The 18,936-nt window shown below is 45.0% G+C and overlaps 1 protein-coding gene across 2 annotated transcripts in view; it reads left to right on the top strand.

Moving 5' to 3' along the window:
* The window catches only part of WWOX (WW domain containing oxidoreductase), an 895,414-nt gene that overhangs the window by 339,566 nt on the left and 536,912 nt on the right, over positions 1 to 18,936 (top strand). Inside the window, exon 9 of one of the 2 annotated variants that reach the window (XM_070451502.1) lies at positions 13,697 to 13,994. The exons of the other annotated variant lie outside the window; for it this stretch is intronic. Coding sequence (XP_070307603.1) covers positions 13,697 to 13,783 — 87 coding nt within the window. The 3' untranslated portion in view covers positions 13,784 to 13,994. Of the gene's footprint in view, positions 1 to 13,696; positions 13,995 to 18,936 lie in introns of those variants that run through there. 2 annotated transcript variants of the gene reach the window in all.

The following is an 18,936-nucleotide window of genomic DNA, read 5'->3' as shown; positions in this document are numbered from 1 at the left end:
ACTAAGCAGTTTAACAATCTGTTTCCCTCTGAATTTTTTTCTGTGCTCATATACAGTTATATGAGTCCTCCATGTGGATATACATACAGATACACATACATACTTAGTGTTTTTTTGAGATTTTTTTTTCTTTTTGATAGTTTTGTGCGATACAACACGGAATCATACTATGCACACTGTCCTGTATCTTTTGTTTCTCATCCAATGGTGGCATGATAGCCCACGGTGTGGAAGTACCATGATTTACACAGTCATTCCCTGTCTCAGATGGGTTGCAGGGCATCTGTTTAGTTTCCAAAGGTTTCTCCACACACTCCAGCCCAGCCACAAATAGTGATAGGATAAGCATCTTTGTTCCTATGTCCAGACGGATGCTTTTATTTTAGTGGGATAGATTCCCAGGTGTGGGATCGCTGGGCCAGACTCTAAATTTTTTAAATGGATTTTTATCAATCTAATGGACTGTGCTGACGAGAGCCAAAATCCTGATAGAAACACTCAGCTGAGAGTGAATTTTTTAGATGTAAAAGTGGATGGTAATTAAGCACCCACACATTAAAAAAGAGTAATTTGACGAGTGTATCACAGTATTAATTGATTATAGTGTCTGGAAGACTTTGGATTCCAGTATCTGACGGGGAGGAAGCAGGTGGAATCTCTGCCAGTTACACCCACAGATTTTGCGCACAAGTGTCTGGAAGTAGCTAGCTTATCTTTGCTTGGAGTTTCATAGGACAGACATTGCTAGTGTGTCGACTTGGATGCCAAGCACAGGTGATCAGTGTTTGTCCACATTGTCCAGTGGATTGGGCTATTGAGGGTAATCCAGGCCGGGGCATCGGGGTCCTGGGGACCCTGGTTGGTTGGTTTTTCATGAAGGACAGGGTGTATGGGAAAGCATCAAGCATGCCTGCGTTTGCCTCCCACGAGCAGAGTGGGCATTTCACCTCCCAGATCTCAGAGCTGGCAGCAGAACGTTCTGTGACGTGGACTGCCTTCCTCCACATCTCCACGGGGCCAATCACCTATTGCTTAGAGGCCCAGCATTTGTAAGCCCAGGGAGGAGCTTGCTGGTACCTGACAGGTGAGCCATGAGTTTGCATTTTACCCAAGGTGTTAGCAAGCAGGAAGAACCAGAAGAGCTCAGAATAAATAACAGTGTCAGTGGCGGGGGGCGGGGGGCGGGGTGTCATCAGAACGAGCAGAACCGGATGGAGGACCCACCTTCTAGGGCAAGGGCGAGAGTCTCCAGACCCTTCCGGAAACACCTCCTTTGTCTTGGAGGAGAATCGAGTTGATATGTTCAGCCACTCAGCTAAGCTTTTCCTTGAATTAAACTGTTGGACTGCTTCCTTCTGTAACATAATCCTTGATCCCATTGGATTTTGGAGAGTCCTCAAGACTTCGTGTGCATCTCCTCTGCTTTTAGTAATTACTTTTAATTGGAGTCCAGTAAGTGGTGATGGGGGAGATTCCAGGAGCGTATCAGAGAGTTAGGAGAATGTGGGAGGGGCCAGAGTGAGTGAAAAGGTGTATTCTGACCACAGTATCTGCTGAAATCGGGCTAGTCACCCAGTTGGTTAGGCTTCCTCTTTTAACGTCTGGGTAGAGCTCTTCTGAATTTTTTCAAATCCAGAAGTTAATCTCAGCTTCTTCATTCACTCAAGTGCTGTTCTCTTTACCAAGGCACAAAGTGCATTCCTGAAACCTGGAAGTGGTTGAAAAATGAGGGTTAGAATTTGAAAATTAGAAAAAACCCAGTGAAATCAGGACACCGTTCTGGTTCATTGAAGGCTTGTTCTATATTAAAGAAAACACAAAAAGTCTTCTTTTCTGAGTGTTTCTCAGACTGAGCTTTTCCCCACAAGCCACCTCCATGCTCATGGCTCTGGAAGTTTTCTCCTGCAGCGAATCATGAATAGTCACCGCAGTCCTAGGCTCCGACTGCAACCTCCGCCTCTGGCTCCTACGTCACTGCTCTCTGCCTTCCTCAGAAGCTGTTACATGACCTCCAGATCTCTCTCTGACTCCCTGTATTACCATTAGAAGACATCCACACTGGGAAATCGCTCAGTTCCTGTTTTTGATTAATATTTTATCAGCCGCAAGAGGAAATGGTATTCTGTAGCAACACTAATAAGTAATTGAGCAGATGAGATGTTCCTGCTGGCTTTGGTGAAAAGAACGGGCAAGGTTACAGGCAGAGAGCTCGGGATAATAAAGTCAGGTGTCCGACGTGAGTGTCTGGTAGCTTAAAATCCACCACTGGTGTGAGCAGGAACCCAGTACTGAATCCTTCTTTGAGCATTGGCTTACCTGTTTCATTTTATTGACAGTAATTGTTGTAGTAGTAATAATTACTGCCTTTGTTGAAAGTAACATATCTGAAGCAAATGGAGCTAAAATGTGAATTCTTACAGTATTTAATATGCAGCATTATGGATAAAGTCAGGATTACACCGGATACGCAGCAGAACCCAGCAAAGGTTGAGAATTCCACTCACCCCACTGTATTCAAATCGTCCTGGAAGAGAGGAAGTACCATAGCCATCAGGAATAATACCGTCCGGCCATTACCAAATCATCAATGTTTGGGGGGCTGGAGGTCACGGCTTAGTGGCAAGTCTCATCTGTCCTTATGCATCTTAAATGTCTGCATTCTGTATCCGGGTGGTGGTATTTTAATTCCCACCAGATAGTCTGATGGGAAGAGAGAGAATTCTTCTTCCGTAGTTATTTTTCTTCATCTTGGGCGAGGATGAAGAAAAGGAGGAGGAAAACAGCGAGGAGGCCTTCTGCTGTTTGTAATATAGTGGGGCCTGGCCTCCATGAGTGGAGGTGCTTCCGGCACATCCGCAGGCCTCCGTGCACAGAGAGATGGCGTCTCCCCTCATACCTGCTGTCTGGCACGGGGTGTCTGGTTCAGGAGACCAGGACTCGGGCGTCAGAAAACTGCTGCCCGGGCTCTCCCTGCAGGAGGTTGGGCTCTCCTGGGAAGCCCTGACTCCAGCCAGGAGCAGGTCTTTTAGGCTAGCAAATTGCAGGTAAGAACATACCACCATTTTCAGAAATACCCGTGGGTTTTTCTTCTCTCTCCATGAGTATTTTATTAGCATTTTGCTAATAAACACTTAGACTTGTGTTCCCCTGCATCAGATGGGGACTTCCATTAAACTGCGGCAGTTCCAGGTTGTGCAGTTAGCAAGTCGACATCCATGACCACGGACCGTCTTTCCACCTGCAGACCTCACCTTGGAAATCTCTGATGTGTTTGGGCTGACTCCCTTTTCTGTGCGTCCTTCTCTTTATGAAGTTCCCGTTTTTATTGCTTGCTCAGGCACTGCTATTGTTGCTTTTTAAGGGAAATTGTCATGAGACATCTGACATGGGAACCAGGCATGGCCCTCAGGGGTGCAGCCACACGTACTATTATTTGTCATTGTTTAAAACTGTTTTCCATCAATTCTTCTCAGTCTCTCTCACCATTAAAATCCAGCTTAGCAAAATGGGATTGATTGAACAGTTCACATTTGCCCTTTAATAAATTATCAGCATTTTATCAAATAATATTAAATATCAGTGGACACTGAAATACAAGAACTAGTTCATTTCTTTTGACAACACACGTTTTCTTATCAAACCAAATATAAAATACTTGTCTTTGAGAAATAGTCCCTGTGGGACTTGCCTGGCGGTCCAGTGGTTAAGACTCCGAGCTTCCAGTGCAGGGGGCACAGGCTTGATCCCCGGTTAGGGAACTAAGATCCCACATGCCGCACGCAGGGCATGGCCAAAAAAATAAGTAAATAAGAAGAAATAGTTCTTGTAGCTCTTGCTTTGCAATCAGGGACCACACATGTGAGTAGCAAAATGTTTTGCAGCCTCCACTGTATTCTGCTGGAGTGGGGACGATGAAGCTGTGCACACTAAGGTGTCTTTTCTCTCCTTTTTGTTTAATTTTTAAGATTATTTATTTTAATTGGAGGCTAATTACTTTACATTATTGTAGTGGTTTTTGCCATACACTGACATGAATCAGGCACGGGTGTACATGTGTCCCCCATCCTGAATCCCCTCCCACCTCCCTCCCCCTCCCATCCCCCTGGGTTGTCCCAGAGCACTGGCCCTGAGTGCCCTGTCTCATGCATCCAACCTGGACTGGCCATCCGTTTCACATATGGTAACACACATGTTTCAGTGCTGTTCTCTCAGATCATCCCACCCTCGCCTTCTCCCACCGAGTCCAGAAGTCTGTTCTATACATCTGTGTCTCTTTTGCTGTCTCGCATATAGGGTCATCGTTACCATCTTTCTAAACTCCATATATATGCATTAATATACTGTATTGGTGTTTTTCTTTCTGACTTACTTCACTCTGTATAATAGGCTCCAGTTTCAGCCACCTCATTAGAACTGATTCAGTTGCATTCTTTTTAATAGCTGAGTAATAGTCCATTGTGTATATGTACCACAGCTTTTTTATTCATTCATCTGCCAGTGGACATCTAGGTTGCTTCCATGTCCTGGCTATTATAAACAGTGCTGCGATGAACACTGGGGTACACATGTCTCTTTCAATTCTGGGTTCCTCGGTGTGTATGCCCAGAAGTGGGATTGCTGGATCATGTGGCAGTTCTATTTCCAGTTTTTTAAGGAATCTCCACACTGTTCTCCATAGCGGCTATACTAGTTTTCATTCCCACCAACAGTGTAAAAGCGTTCCCTTTTCTCCACACCCTCTCCAGCATTTATTATTTGTAGACTTTTGGATAGCAGCCATTCTGACCGGCATGAGATGGTACCTCACTGTGGTTTTGATTTGCATTTCTCTGATAATGAGTGATGTTGAGCGTCTTTTCCTGTGTTTGTTAGCCATCTGTATGTCTTCTTTGGAGAAATGTCTCGTTAGTTCTTTGGCCTATTTTTTGATTGGGTCATTTATTTTTCTGGTATTGAGCTACATGAACTGCTTGTATATTTTTGAGATTAATTCTTTGTCAGTTGCTTCGTTTGCTATCTTAAGTACTTCTCCACTCCTAGGACCCACGGGCCAGGGCCATAGTGTGCTGGGCTGGGCGCTTCACTGTCTGGAACCCATCACAAAGTATATGGACACCACGTCTTCCAGCTCCTTTTTCTTGTCCCCAGTTGTGTGGACTCTGACACAGGGCATCCTGGTTTGAGACTTATCAGAAGTTTCAGGAAGATGATCACTGCTTTAAGAAAAAAGCTCTGAGGGAAGAAAAGTATAACTCTTTCCCTTCTTACTGGAGATATGAAAATTGTCTGCATGCGATGTATTGTTTGGTTGGGACATTCCATTTTGCCTTCCAGAGCGCATGTATCATCAGATCTCCCTCCGGCATACAGCAGGTGGTTATGGCTTCTGTGATTTTGATGAAGGAGCTTCTGTAATAGGATTTTTGTGCCTGCGCACAAGGCCATGGTTGTAAACATACACTTCTGGGTCTTCACTAGGGCAGAGGGATGGAGCTCCAAGCACCGAGAGTGGGAGGAGAGGGTTGGGGGAGAGAGGAGCAGGTGTGGTCAGGTGGGGGGCTGCTCATGGCTTCAGACCCCCTTGCTGACCTGAAGTGGTCCTTACATCTTGGGGAGGGGGTAGCAGAGGGAGGGAAGACAGTACTGGACTGGCATCTAAGGAATCGAGCCCAGGGACGCTGCTGGACATTCTCCAATGCAGAGGAAAGCCCCCTTGACAGAGTGTCAGTCGCACCAAGATTGAGAAACTCCACTCTGACTGGTCCTGAAAGATTCAGGGTGGTGATGTCACAGGATGGATGACTGGGAGGGGTGGGAGTTTTTAACTCAGCCGGTGGTATTTCATCCTCGCTTGCTCTGGCCGATTAGGAAAGAATTAACTGCAGAAGGTTGCCCTCACCATCGCCCATCTAGAAAGCACTCCTGTTCAAGGTTGCTAATTGCAGTGTTCTGTTGCCAGGGAAAACAAACATCAAGATTTCATGATTGATTCATGATTAGTTTAAAATTAATGCTGCTCTTGTTACACAGCGCACTGGTAAGTAGAGGGAAGAGAATTTTTGCTTCGGGATCCTAAGTCAACACTGCAGTAAACACCTAGCAAACCCATTTATCTCGGGCTTAATGCTGTGTTGTTTCGTCCAAGCTCTTCTTAGGTGCCTCTGGGCTTTTTAACATTCTTTGGCAGTGGTAATTTATTAATTGATTTTTAAATTTGGCTTGTGAAAATGAACTTTAGTTAGGAGTTTAAGGAGAATGGAATGGCCTATTTGTTTTCCAGTAGCTGGTTTTTCATGGTCAGCCTTAGGGAGCAGTGGGAGGCAGAGCGCCCGGGGACTAGGAGGCCTTAGACCCCGCTTCCTCACATCACCAGTGAAGCCTCAGCTGCTCAGTGAAGGACTTTGTGTCATAGATGTTTTAATAAAAATTGCTGATATTAAGTGACCTCTCCCCATCAAATGCATCCCAGCATAGCTTTGTACAGGTATGCTCAGCTATTGAATTTTTTGGCATTGGTTAGCTATGTTTTGTTTTATTTTAATTTTTTTTTTTTTTTTTGGTCCCTTGACAGTCTGATGGAGCCTTCTCACAATGTTTTAAAATGTTTACTATAAAATACCTAGGATAATAAAAGGCACAGATTATACTTCAGTAGGACTCTGTCTGTGGCCCCAAGGCTTGTATGGAAGCAAAACCACCATGTGATGTAATCATGGCTTTAGAAATCGAAATCCAAGAGAAGACTCATGGATGTTTCTATGTTACTATCTGAAATTCTTCACCCTGTAAACTTCAGTCTGGTCCAGCTATTGATGAAACTAATGATCATGTATTTATTGATCATTTATCAATATTTATAGACCTCTTATAATATTTTGGTTGCTGTGCTAAACATTTTATAGCATATTATCTCATTTCATTTTCACATCTCTGTAAGGTAGGTTATGCTCATTCCACAGGGTAAGAAATGTAGGCTCAGAGAAATAGCATTACAGTTCAAGTTTGGAAGTTGATTTTCAAACCTTTGCTCAGTCTTAATCTCTTCTGTTGTCTTCATTTCATTAACACTGTATGTTTTATTTTGGTGTGGTTCTTTGGAATTGTTTATATCTTAGGAGTTTTGGCACATGTTTATTAGAGAAAATTCCTAGGTTCCCACAGTGTCGATAGGCAGGAATCAGACAAACCAAAGCAAAAGTATTCATTTGGCTTCCTAGCCCTTGTGCAGACTTCGGTGTCCAAAAATCCTAAGGGATTTACCTTGAAGGACAGCAGAAAGCAAGACAGAGTTTCTGGTCTCCAAGATGGACACTTTTCTGAATGTCTCCTTTATATTTCTCCTTAGCATAAGAAGGAAGGGAGTGAACCTCTTTTCCTGACCTCCCTTAGGTTGGATGGTTCCTTCCTCTGACTAAATTATGCCACCCGCTTGGTTAAAGCAGTTGCACGCTGAGAATGTGGTTATTAACATTGCTACCTGATCCAATATATTATTATCTTACACCAAAAATTGTATTTTGTAATTTGCTACCAAGTCTTTCAGTTTTCCTCAGATGTCTGAAGTTGGATGATTAGAGACAAATTGTTGAAACCCACCAGTTATGATGACTTTTTCAATGTCTTGTTGTCCACAACCTTGCTGCCCTTATTAACTCTCTTGGCAAAGTCAAGTCATGGATTTTGGTTTAGACTTCCAGGCACAGGTGTTTGTTTGGACAAAATGACCAGCAGAATGCATATGAATATTGAGTAGCTGAATTTAGAAGAGCCTGATCTAGGTCTTCGGGGGCCCTTGGTTTTACTGTTATGCATTTCTATGTTTTCAAAACATATTGTTCTTTTTCTCAAGGGAACAAAGAAGGGCTAAAGTAATAGATGGATCTATGAGCCAGTCAGTCCCCACATTAGGAAGTTGCGATAGCTAATAATAGGCCTGGCTTCTGTTAGTTAAGGAATGTTGGAGTTTTCTTTGTGAATTCCCTATCGAGAGAGGAAAGGGCTTCTTAAGGTTAAGAAAGCATTGTGAGGTGTGACATGCCGGGCACAGTACTATGAATTATGAGTATACATAGTCAACATCTTAAAAATACATGCTTGCAGATGCAATCTCACTAATAATATGCTAAACAAAAGGATAAGCTAAACTGGCAAGGATACTTGCCAGTGCAGAAAATACCAGTCAAGTTGTTCATTGCCACACCCTTCAAAGAAAATGACCTTGAACCCTAAACTTGGATTTAAATCAGAACCATGTGAAGGTGCCTGTTAGGATCCTGCTTTGAATCTCTTGAAGCAGAGTCTCTGGACTTGGGGATGAGCTGCCTACTCTTTCACATCTCACCAGGTGGCCATGCTGAGTTAGGGAGAAGCTGCTTCTGAAATGAAACTTGGGGGATTCAGGAGCACTCTGTCTGGACACCTCCCTGTGGAAATTGGTGGGTGATCGATAGAAATGCATATTCTGGCTTAGCCTCTTTAATTTTCTTAAGAGGTTATTAATCGTCTCTCCGTTTATTGGGTTGCCAAATGCTCATGGCTTCTGCCCATGTTTGGCAACAGAGCCTCTCTCTGCACCAGCAGCTCTTGCCAGGGGATATAACTTAGGTCCCTGCACTCTTGCATTGATCAGACATTTACTTTACTCGAGGAGAATCCGTCTCCCCCTCTCCCCACCTTTATCTTCTAACATTGATCTACAGGACAGACAAGAGCACCAGGAGGCAGCATACTTGAACTGCATGGTTTGGACTAACAGCTGGCTGTTACTATTTCACAGGCTGTACACTGGGGCTTCCCAGGTGGCGCTTGTGGTAAAGAACCCCACTGCCAATGCATGTCAGATGTCAGAGACAAGTGTTCGACCCCTGGGCTCAGAATACCCCTTGGAGGAGGGAATGGCATCCCACTCCACTATTCTTGCCTGCAGAATCCCATGGGCAGAAGAGCCTGGTGGGCTGTAGTCCATAGGGTCACACAGAGTTGGACTGAAGCGACTTAGTGCACGCAGACTGCCCATAGAAAACCAGCAAGGGAGGGCCTTATGTAAGGAGCGCCTCTTCTCTGGCAGCCCCTGTGTTTCCGGGATCAGTGTGGTCAAGTCCCCAAGCTGTTGGAGGCAGCTGTGGACCAGGTGGCGCTGGGAGTTGGTTGGCAAGTGGCACGGAGCTGGCCCTGCAGGCAGCGTTCATCCTTTCCCCCTTTGGACCAGACAGAGGGGTCACTTCTCATCATGTACCTCTGGTATCTGAGATTCCAAATGAACTAGTGGCACAGCTAATACATTATTTTAACAGATTTTCCAAGGTGCACTTAAGTGTCTACAAGACTCCTCGGGTGAGAGGTAGCCAGCCTCTTCTGAAGGGAACACCTGTAGTTTCTCTGCTCCCTGAATGTGGTCCTTGGATCTCCTTGTCCATAGGTCTACCTCCGACTCATCTTTTGGGTTTCAGCTGAATTGTCGTTCCTCCAGAAAGACTTTCCTCGTGTTGTAGGACTAAGCTGGGCCACTCCTGGGCGTTCCTTCAGGCCTTTCTAGATCCCCATCACTCATGGCACACTTGTTTGTTGTGTTTATCTACACACCTGTCTTCTCCATGAGCCTTGTTGAAGGCAGACAGGCATCAGTCTCATTAACAGCTGGATCCCTGGTACCGAGTAGAAGGTCTGATGCAAAATAGTAGCCCTACAGATATTTGCTAAAATTAAAAGATGGATGCTGAAAGAGTTCCTTGAAAGGTGGGTATAAGCCAATGTTGAAATTCAGGTTATACTGGGAAAATGAATGTTAGAATCGTGGAATCTCTGAGTTAAAAAGAGATTTAGAACTGTCTGCCTGTTCCTGACCCAAAGTGTAGACCTCCCAGCTGAACTGGCTGGCCACATTTGAGCAGAAGGCTTCAGCTCTCTGAGCCTCTTCCTTTATCATAATTGGAGAAACCCTGTTTTCCCCAGAATATTAGGAAGATTATGTCAGCCAGTCAGAACAAATGATAGTGGTGCCAAGTAAATACTAGCTAGGTTTTTGTTGTGGTGGTTACTGTAAATCCCACTTGCATTTTTAAATCCTCACTAATTGACACCACCAACTGAAAACTATCAACACACTCATGGTGAGAGATGACTATTGTCGCTTTTCTGGAGGCTCAATTTTGATTTGAATATCTGAAGCATCTAATTTTCTCTACTGGAAAACAAACAAACAAAAAACCTGAAAATGATGCTTTGGGTGTGGTTTGACCCAAGAGCAGAAGAAAACACGGCACAGGGCAAGAAAGGTGTCCCGGAATCTCAGAAGGAAGTTGGGTAAACTGGGAGGAGTCCCTTGTGTAGGCCTACTGTCACGCCCCTCGTCTCCAAAGCATGCGCTGTGACACTCTTTTTATGTCATGACTGCAGGCCACCACCACCCCAAACCCCAAGTTCATGTCAGCGGGGAGAGATTGCCAAGACAGTTTGTGTCTCATTCTCTCCCTGTACCATCGGCTCCCTCCCTGCATGAAGCCAGCATTTCGTGGGGCATCTCGTGCCGCGAGCAGAGGCCGCAGATGGACGGGGTCTGCCCAAGGAGATAGCATCTCGTGCTAAGTCTGCCGTTGACATCAGAATCTGAGTGATCAGTGACGGGGGCCAAGGCTGGATTAGGTCTCTAGGGCCCGCGCTCTGAGCCTGGAGAGAAAGGATACAAGTCCTCACCCCTCCTTTGTCCTCTTGCATCTCCTTCCTGCGGCGCCAGTGACCCACTTTCATAGTTCTGGAGCTAATGGTAGGATTCTCCTTCTCCGAAGAGAAGTCAGGATAGGAGTGACAGGCATTGCCACCACGGGGATGTATGCACGCACACTCTGCCTGGAACAGCAGGAAAAGGGGACACTAGGGGCCCTCAGATACGCGACTTCATCTGCATTTGTGCCTTGATGGTTGAGTTTCAAAGAGGAGCCCTGCCTTGGCTGGTATCTCCTGACTGTTGAATACAGGCAGTTGACCTGAGTGTGGACATCCCAGCTGTCCTGCTGTTCATACTTGGGCAGAAGGCTTCACCTCTCTGAGCCTCTTCCTATATCATAATTGGAAAAGTCCTATTTTCCTCAGACAATTATGAAGATTAGGTCAACTGGTCAGACCAACGACCTCTTCTTCCCAGTAATTGCTAAGTACATAGTTTTCATTAACAACGTACCTTCAGGAATTCCGAGGGTGCTGCGTCCATGGGCAGCCACGGAAAGAAAAGAATCAGACATGGGTTAGACGGAATCCGTCTCAATCACTTCCCCGAGGTGTGCCCTGAGTGAGGAGCGCAGGCTTTGCAGGACTTGGTTTCCTCCGTGGTAAAGCTGGGATGAGAGACTGGACGTGGCCGGGGCAGCTCGAGGGCAGAGTCGTCATCTGGCTCGGCACCTGACATGCACCAAGTGTTCAGTAAACGATAGCTCTCAACATACCCGGTGTCCGCAGCAGCAGTGGGACCCCTCCCAGGGTTCATAGGTCGTTTCTCTAGTGCCCACCACTGTGCCTTGCATACACCAGGCAGTTATTAAATGCTGGCTGGTGTTATGATCCCTAAGTTCACCAGGCACACAGCCTGACATAAAACATCGTCATTAGATGTTTTGCCCCCATGGAGGATGCGTGCGCTGGAAAGTGTCATTGGGCATGACTGGGCCCTGTTCCCCTCACTTCCTCTTCCACCAAAGGGCAGTCACGTCTTCCTCCTCTTGCATGTCTCCCCATGGAATCCATGCTGTTCCGGCCACCCAGTGCAGCCCCAGGCAGGGGTAGGGCAGGGCCTGCTTAAGTCCGCTGAGGCCTGGCTTCTGATGCTGAAGGTCGTGGGGGCGGGGGAGCAGGATGAGGACGGTGAGGAGGGAGAGCAGGTGGCTTGCCTCTGGCTTGTGTGGATTATCTTTTCTCTTAATTTCCATGTCTGTGTGGTCTGATCAGATTTCTCATCATAAAGACAACAGAATCCTTTTATTGAGCGCTCACTCTGTGCTGGTTGCCGGCCAGGTCTTTAAAATATTAATGTCCGTACCTTCCTTCTTCCATCCACCCATCCATTCATCCATCCATCTACTCATCCTTCCTTGTATCCATCATCCTTCTTAGTCTTTCATCCCCAAACATCCCAGTGGGAAGCGGTGTGCATTTTCCAGATGGGTAGATGAAGGTTTCAGATACCACCTTTCCCAAGTCACACAGCTCCTAAGAGTAGAGTCACTGATTTCCTCACTAACTGTAGACAGTGAACCTGTCTCTGCTGGGCCCAGGCAGCCAACTGTTGTCCTTCTGGTCCTCCTCACTGCCCTTATGCGCGGTGCTGCTTGTCTTGTGTCTTGCCTTCTGATTGGTTATGCCAGCGGGGGAGGTGGGAGGAGACTGAACCATGTGCTGTGTGACTGGAAGCAAACCCAGCTATTAAAGCCCTCTTCATACACTGGCAGGGAGAGGGAGTTAATTATGCTTGGTCGTTACAGCCTTTTATAATGAATCGGGACCCCCAGTGCCACAGTTCCTGTGGGGTAGGGGTACAAGGATGGACAGGGTATCCTTTTGACTATAGTGGAGGCTGAATTAGGGCAGGTGGGTCTGTATGGGTTTGGAGGGGGTGGAGGAGGGAAGGTTACCTTCCTCTGCCCCTGTGGACATCACTGCAGCATGGAAATCTGCTGGCTGTGGCCTCCTCAGGAAGGTTGTACGAGGTGTGAGTCAGGGCCGCTTTCCCATTACAACAGCCCTGGCCTATCTCTCCAGAGCCTGCTGATAATCAGTAAATGAAATTCACCTTTCCCCCAGTTCCTGAAAAGTGAAAGATGAGGGTTGAGTCACAGGGCAACTCTTATGCGAGCACAGAAATTTCGAGCTGCACAGTCGGGGGAAATTATTTTATTTGGGTGAACACACTCAAGTTTGGCAGTTACCTGGAAGAAAATTAAGCCACTGATTGCAGGTCCAGTTCTCTGGCCTGCTGAGGAAGACAGATTGTAATCTTTAATTAATCTATCACTCACCCTGAAAAAAAATTCAGGGTGCCCAGTTGGGGGGGAACATTCACATCACATTTGTGTTGGTTGGTGGGGAGTGCGTCCATTCCCAGATCACAGTGTCTAGGCCCCACTGCCAGCTCTCTGGTTTACTTCTGTTGAATATTTCAATGTCCCCACAAGTCTTAAACCTCTGTGCAGGGTGCACATGGAGGCCTGGCGTGTGCGCTCTGGCCCGTGGTCCTCCCCGTCGTAATGAAGATGGAATGACTCTCGAGATGACCTTTCTGTGCCTTTGTCTGGAGCCGGCCCTTCTCTTTAACTAAACACCTTCCCAGCACACACGTGCTGAACTCTTGAACTGCCCATTCCGTTCCCAGCTTATTGCCCAAGCTGTAGTTTATCATCCCTTGCCTCCAAAGACTTTGTACTTTTCCTATGCTCGACACAGAGATAGAATTTTTCATAACCCTTTACTAGTTGTAAATTTGATTGTTAAGGGACCAGGTTAATCTTCTTTCTCATACCAGCATCTGATTTTGAAACCCTGATTTAGGAGCGCTTTTCTTTCCGCTCCTTTCCTCCAGCGCAGGGTGGAACGTATAAAATATGTCACCTGATAGTGGAGGATTGTTTATTTCTGTTCATTTTGTCCCAAATAGTCCCTGAGAGATGCATTTGAAAACTTAGCCTGTTTCCTATGTTTTCTACTGTTGCAGTTTCTTCCCTTAGCTGAAACAGACACTCTGGACAGCGAGCAAAACCGTGTCCTTTTGCTGGGGCCTGGGCTGGTAAAGGAGTGTTGATGAGGAAGCAGTTTGGAGACCATAGAAGCACCTCGAGACAGGAGTGACCATCTTCTGTTGCAAAGCATGTAGAGAAACTGCACCCCTTGCGTCTCGAGTCTGCCTGTCTTGTAGCCCCTTAACCATGTTGTTTGGAAATCATTTCATTTCTCCTCTTGCTTCTCAGTGTGTGGCACACGGTATGTGCCCAGTAAATATGTGTTGACCTGAACCACGGCTTTTACGTTAATAATTCAGTGCAAAATCATGCAGCTCTCAGACTCGAGGACTCATTTTGAAGCCTCGGTGAGCCTCAAACTCATAAAGGATTTTTGCAAAGATTAATTGAAATGAGTCGTAAAAATACTCAGCCCTCTGCCTCTCTGCTCAGCATGTGGCAGGCACTCTTGTCACAGAACCTATTGTAATTCTAGAAAGAAAACTTAACACATTATTTAGGGGGAAAAGTTACAGTAGAATTTTAAAGGGTCTGTTTCTCTTCTGGTAAGCAGTTCTGCATTGATAAGAAGTGGCCACAGAATAAGTGCCAACTATTTAGTTAATTCTTGCTGACAGAAGTAGGACTTCAAGTCCAAAGACCTTATATTTTAGGGAGGTGCACAGATGGATTTTGAAAAATTTCTAAACTCTCTTCCATGTCTGGACAGATATTTGCATGCATGATATCTGTACACACCGTACCTGCAGGGCGGCTCTCTGGGAAATCAAACTTCTGCACTTCACCAAAGCATGTTTTTCCTCTAGAGAGAGGCTGCTGGTAATTACGAATGCTAATGTTGGGGCGAGGTGCAACAGATAATCTAACACAGGCGATGACCCCTAGAGCGTTGATGCTTGTTGTTGGAACGTGTTCATTTTCTTTATCTTGCTATTGATGCACTTCTATTGAGCAGTCTGCTCTCTCATCATAGATAGGATCAGCTCCAGTATAAGTTTATAACACCACACTTTGATTTAAATACATGTATTTCCCATTTCACAGTCTTTCTGACACCAGAGGAACCAGAGACCAAATTGCCAATATCTGTTGGATCATTGAAAAAGCAAGAGAGTTCCAGAAAAACATCTACTTCTCCTTTATTGACTATGCCAAAGCCTTTGACTGTGTGGGTCGCAACAAACTATGGAAAATTCTTAAAGAGATGGGAATACCAGACCACCTGACCTGTCTCCTGAGAAATCTATATGCAGGTCAGGAAGCACCAGTTAGAACCGGACATGAAACAACAGACTGGTTCCAATTTGGGAAAGGAGTACGTCAAGATTGTATATTGTCACCCTGCTTATTTGACTTATATGCAGAGTACGTCATGCAAAATGCCGGGCTGAATGAAGTACAAGCTGGAATCAAGATTGCTGGGAGAAATAGCAATAACCTCAGATATGCAGATGACACCACCCTTACGGCAGAAAGTGAAGAAAAACTAGAGTCTCTTGATGATAGTGAAAGAAGGGAGTGAAAAAGTTGGCTTAAAACTCAACATTCAGAAAACTAAAATCATGGCATCCATTCCAGTCACTTCATGGCAGTTAGATGGGTAACAATGAAAACAGTGACAGACTCTAGTTTTTTGGGCTCCAAAATCACTGCAGGTGGTGACTGCAGCCATGAAATTAAAAGATGCTTGCTCCTTGGAAAAAAAGCTATGACCAACACAGCATATTAAAAAGCAGAGACATTACTTTGCCAACAAAGGTCTGTCTAGTCAGAGCTATGGTTTTTCCAGGAGTCATGTATGGATGTGAGAGTTGGACTATTGAGAAAGCTGAGTGCAGAAGACTTGATGCTTTTGAGCTATGGTGTTGGAGAAGACTCTTGAGAGTTCCTTGGACTGCAAGGAGACCCATCCAGTCCATCCTAAAGAAAATCAGGCCTGAATATTCGTTGGAAGGACTGATGCTGAAGCTGAAACTCCAGTACTTTGGCCACCTGATGTGAAGAACTGACTCATTGGAAAGGACCCTGCTGCTGGAAAGGATTGAAGGCAGGAGGAGGAGGGTTGACAGAGGATAAGGTGGTTGGGTGTCATCACTGACTCAATGGACCTGAGTTTGAGTAACTCTGGGAATTGGGGATGGACAGGGAGGCCTGGCGTGCTGCAGTCCATGGGGTCGCAGAGTTGGACGTGACTGAGCGACTGAACGATTGAACAGAATAAATACACATATAAATACACACACGCTCCAAGCCACATAACAGCCTAGTAAGTAGTGTGAACAGTCTGTTTCTGTTTCCACCAACACAAGTTCTGTCACTTCTGGTCCGTGGTCAATCTCTGTCTGAGAAGGTGACAGATTGATATATGTAGGTATGTTGGATAAAAAGGAGAAGTGTGATAACACACAGGGCTACTATCCTTGGGCAGGGAACCATGGAGTAAAGAATGACAAATCTAAGAGCTTTTTATTCGCCAGTTGTGAACGGTGATCATTTATTCGTTTCAGCACAGCCTTGACTCTGAACTTTGGTCCTGACTGTATAGTTGTATTGCCTGGGCCATGGTTCTCCCACAGATGTGTAATGTGTGGTATTCAAACACATTTGCTGATTGCAAGTATGTTAGTCCTTGGTCATGGACATAAGTGGTATCCGTGAAAGCCGCTGATTTGGGATGAAAGAACAAAGAATGACTTTGTCTCTGATTTACCAACAAGGTGTCTTTTGCCACTTGTTCATTCATACTGACGTTCACTATGGGTCTCTAGCCGTGGAAAGTACCTTTGTTCACATCTGCATGCAGTGGCTGCTCCCCAGGTTCTGATTATTAAATCCTGCAGGAGCAGTGAGTTTCTGTGGGTTCCCATGAACTCTCACTTATTTCATCCAGTGGAGAGTTTTATAAGAGTGAGGTACACCACTGTTACAGTCGATCACTGTCAGCTGAGTTGGGTGGGTGAGTAGATAAAATTAATTTAGATGTTTATAAGGCCTTTAAAAATACTCAAGAGAACCTAATATTGTTTGAGAACTTCAATTTAAGTGTAAAAAGCAGTTCACAAAATAGTATGTACTGTCTAAACCTATGTCTATTACAAGCACACACAGACATTTCCTGGAGAAAGAAGTGGCAACGCACTCTAGTATTCTTGCCTGAAGAATCCCATGAACAGAGGAGCCTGGCGGGCTACAGTCCGTGGGTTCACACAGAATCAGACATGACTGAATTCATTTAGCATGCATGCATGCACACATGTTGCTTTTATAATGCGAAAAATAAAAAGTAAAGCTTTCTGTTTCATTGTTAAGAGTCAGCCAACTGGTGGGACTGTTTGTTTTATAGATTTTGCCTTTTGCTTGAAGCCACTTACCAAGGAGCCTCTTTAAACAAGGCATAGAAAAAGTTTGAATTAGGTGGGTCCCAGCTATGCACCTGGGTTTAATCTTAGCAGTTTTTCTAGAAGTAGTACTTTCTAGAGCAGTCTCCTGATTTCCTTCAGCATTGAATGTAAGTGATACTGGCCAACAGAAAACTGGTAAAAGTAGTTTGAACAACAACAACCGCAGCAAAATACATAATCTCACATGAGAAGAAGTCTGGAGGCCAAGCAGTTTCTGATTTGGTTAATTCAAGGGCTTCATCTTTAAGTCCCTGGGTGAGCTCTGACTTTCTTTTCTGCTTTTACCACACATTGGTTTATCCTCTTCGTCAAGCCTCATGGTCACAAAATGATTGCCCAATCCCAGGAGCCACTTGCAGACAACCATGACCAGAGGCAGAAAGAGATAGGAATGTGCTTGTCTTGTGCACCGTCTGAAGGGTAAAGAACATCTTCCCAGATGCCTCGGCCAGTAGAACCTTCCTTGTGACACATGAACCAGAATGGTGGCACACATCTAAATGTGTCTCTGCAAGAAAAGTGAGAGTACCACAGCGGTCTCCCACAAGTCACGACTCTTTCTTTGGGCCTGGGAGGGACCTCAGATTTTGTTAGCCAGGGTGAAGGCAGGAATGATGGCCGTTGAACAGGCAGCCAGCAGCCTCTGCCACAGGGTCCTCTATGGTGTTCATATTGGTACCCAGTCCCCTCCATGTGAAAATGATCCTCCTTACCATCAACTCCGAGGGTCATGGCTTGGTCTTTGGAACTTGCATCTAGCACCTTCAGCAGAAGTCTGGACCTTGACTTGCAAACTTTGCAGTGTTTGCCTTGTCTTGACCTGAGTACTGTATTGAATGTACCCAATCCTGAACAACCTGGAATAGAAAAACCTGGACCCAGGGGCAGTTCCCGTTGTGAAATTCTCAGTGATAATGGAGGCTTTAAGCCTGCAAGGCCAGACCTCTCTTTCTGTGCTCCCTGGGTTGTGGAGAGAACATCCATCCTGCAAACAGGAACCTGTCAGATGCCCTGGATATACTGACAATACATTGATGAGAATTGAATGCCTATAAATTACGCAGCCCCCAGGGCCCAGGAGATGCCCTGTCTCCCTGCTTATGAATCAAAAACCCCTGTTTATTTGTACCAAGGACAGTTGATACTCTCATCATCAATAAACTAGCAGTTTAGCAGCTTGCCATAAATTTCTTATCAAAGAAGAGATTATTATTAGAAGACTGTGATGAAAGATAATCTCCATCTCAACTTATTTAAACCTCTAGTAGTAGAGCTTGGAGATTACTGCAGTAAGAAAAGGCTTGGGATCAGAAATCCATGTTTCCTGCTTTCAGGAAAAAAAAAAAAAAGTGAATTAATTGATTTGTACATTTTGACGGAGATCTGGCAAAAGCTCTTTCCAATGAATAAAAAATTGAGCTCTGAGAGCAGATATTTTGGTAAAGAAACAGAAAACCGGTACTATTATTCTGATTTTAATTGTTAAACAGTAGACAGCTTTCAATAAGTGCTAACATTTATTAATTATTAATAATAAAATTGACTCAATAATAATGCAATCCCCATTTATGATTTATTGACAGCACTGTGGTGAACAAGTTGCTTCTCTTCTGATTTAATCTTCTCCACAGCCTTATTAAGTAGGTGTCATATCCAACTTATAAATGGTTCCTCATTAACAGATGAGGAAACCTTGGCTGAATAAAGTGACTGCCAGAGTCTCAGCGGTGCTGAGTGGCAGAACTGTAATGTGAACACAGAACAGTGTGGCATCAAAGGCATTTTCTAACTCACTACAATACACACTGGGTTCA

Source organism: Odocoileus virginianus, chromosome 20, assembly GCF_023699985.2.
Source record: "Odocoileus virginianus isolate 20LAN1187 ecotype Illinois chromosome 20, Ovbor_1.2, whole genome shotgun sequence".
NCBI lineage: Eukaryota > Metazoa > Chordata > Mammalia > Artiodactyla > Cervidae > Odocoileus > Odocoileus virginianus.
The sequence above is the reverse complement of the archived record's forward strand: the minus strand, read 5'-3'. Positions and strand labels throughout refer to the sequence as shown.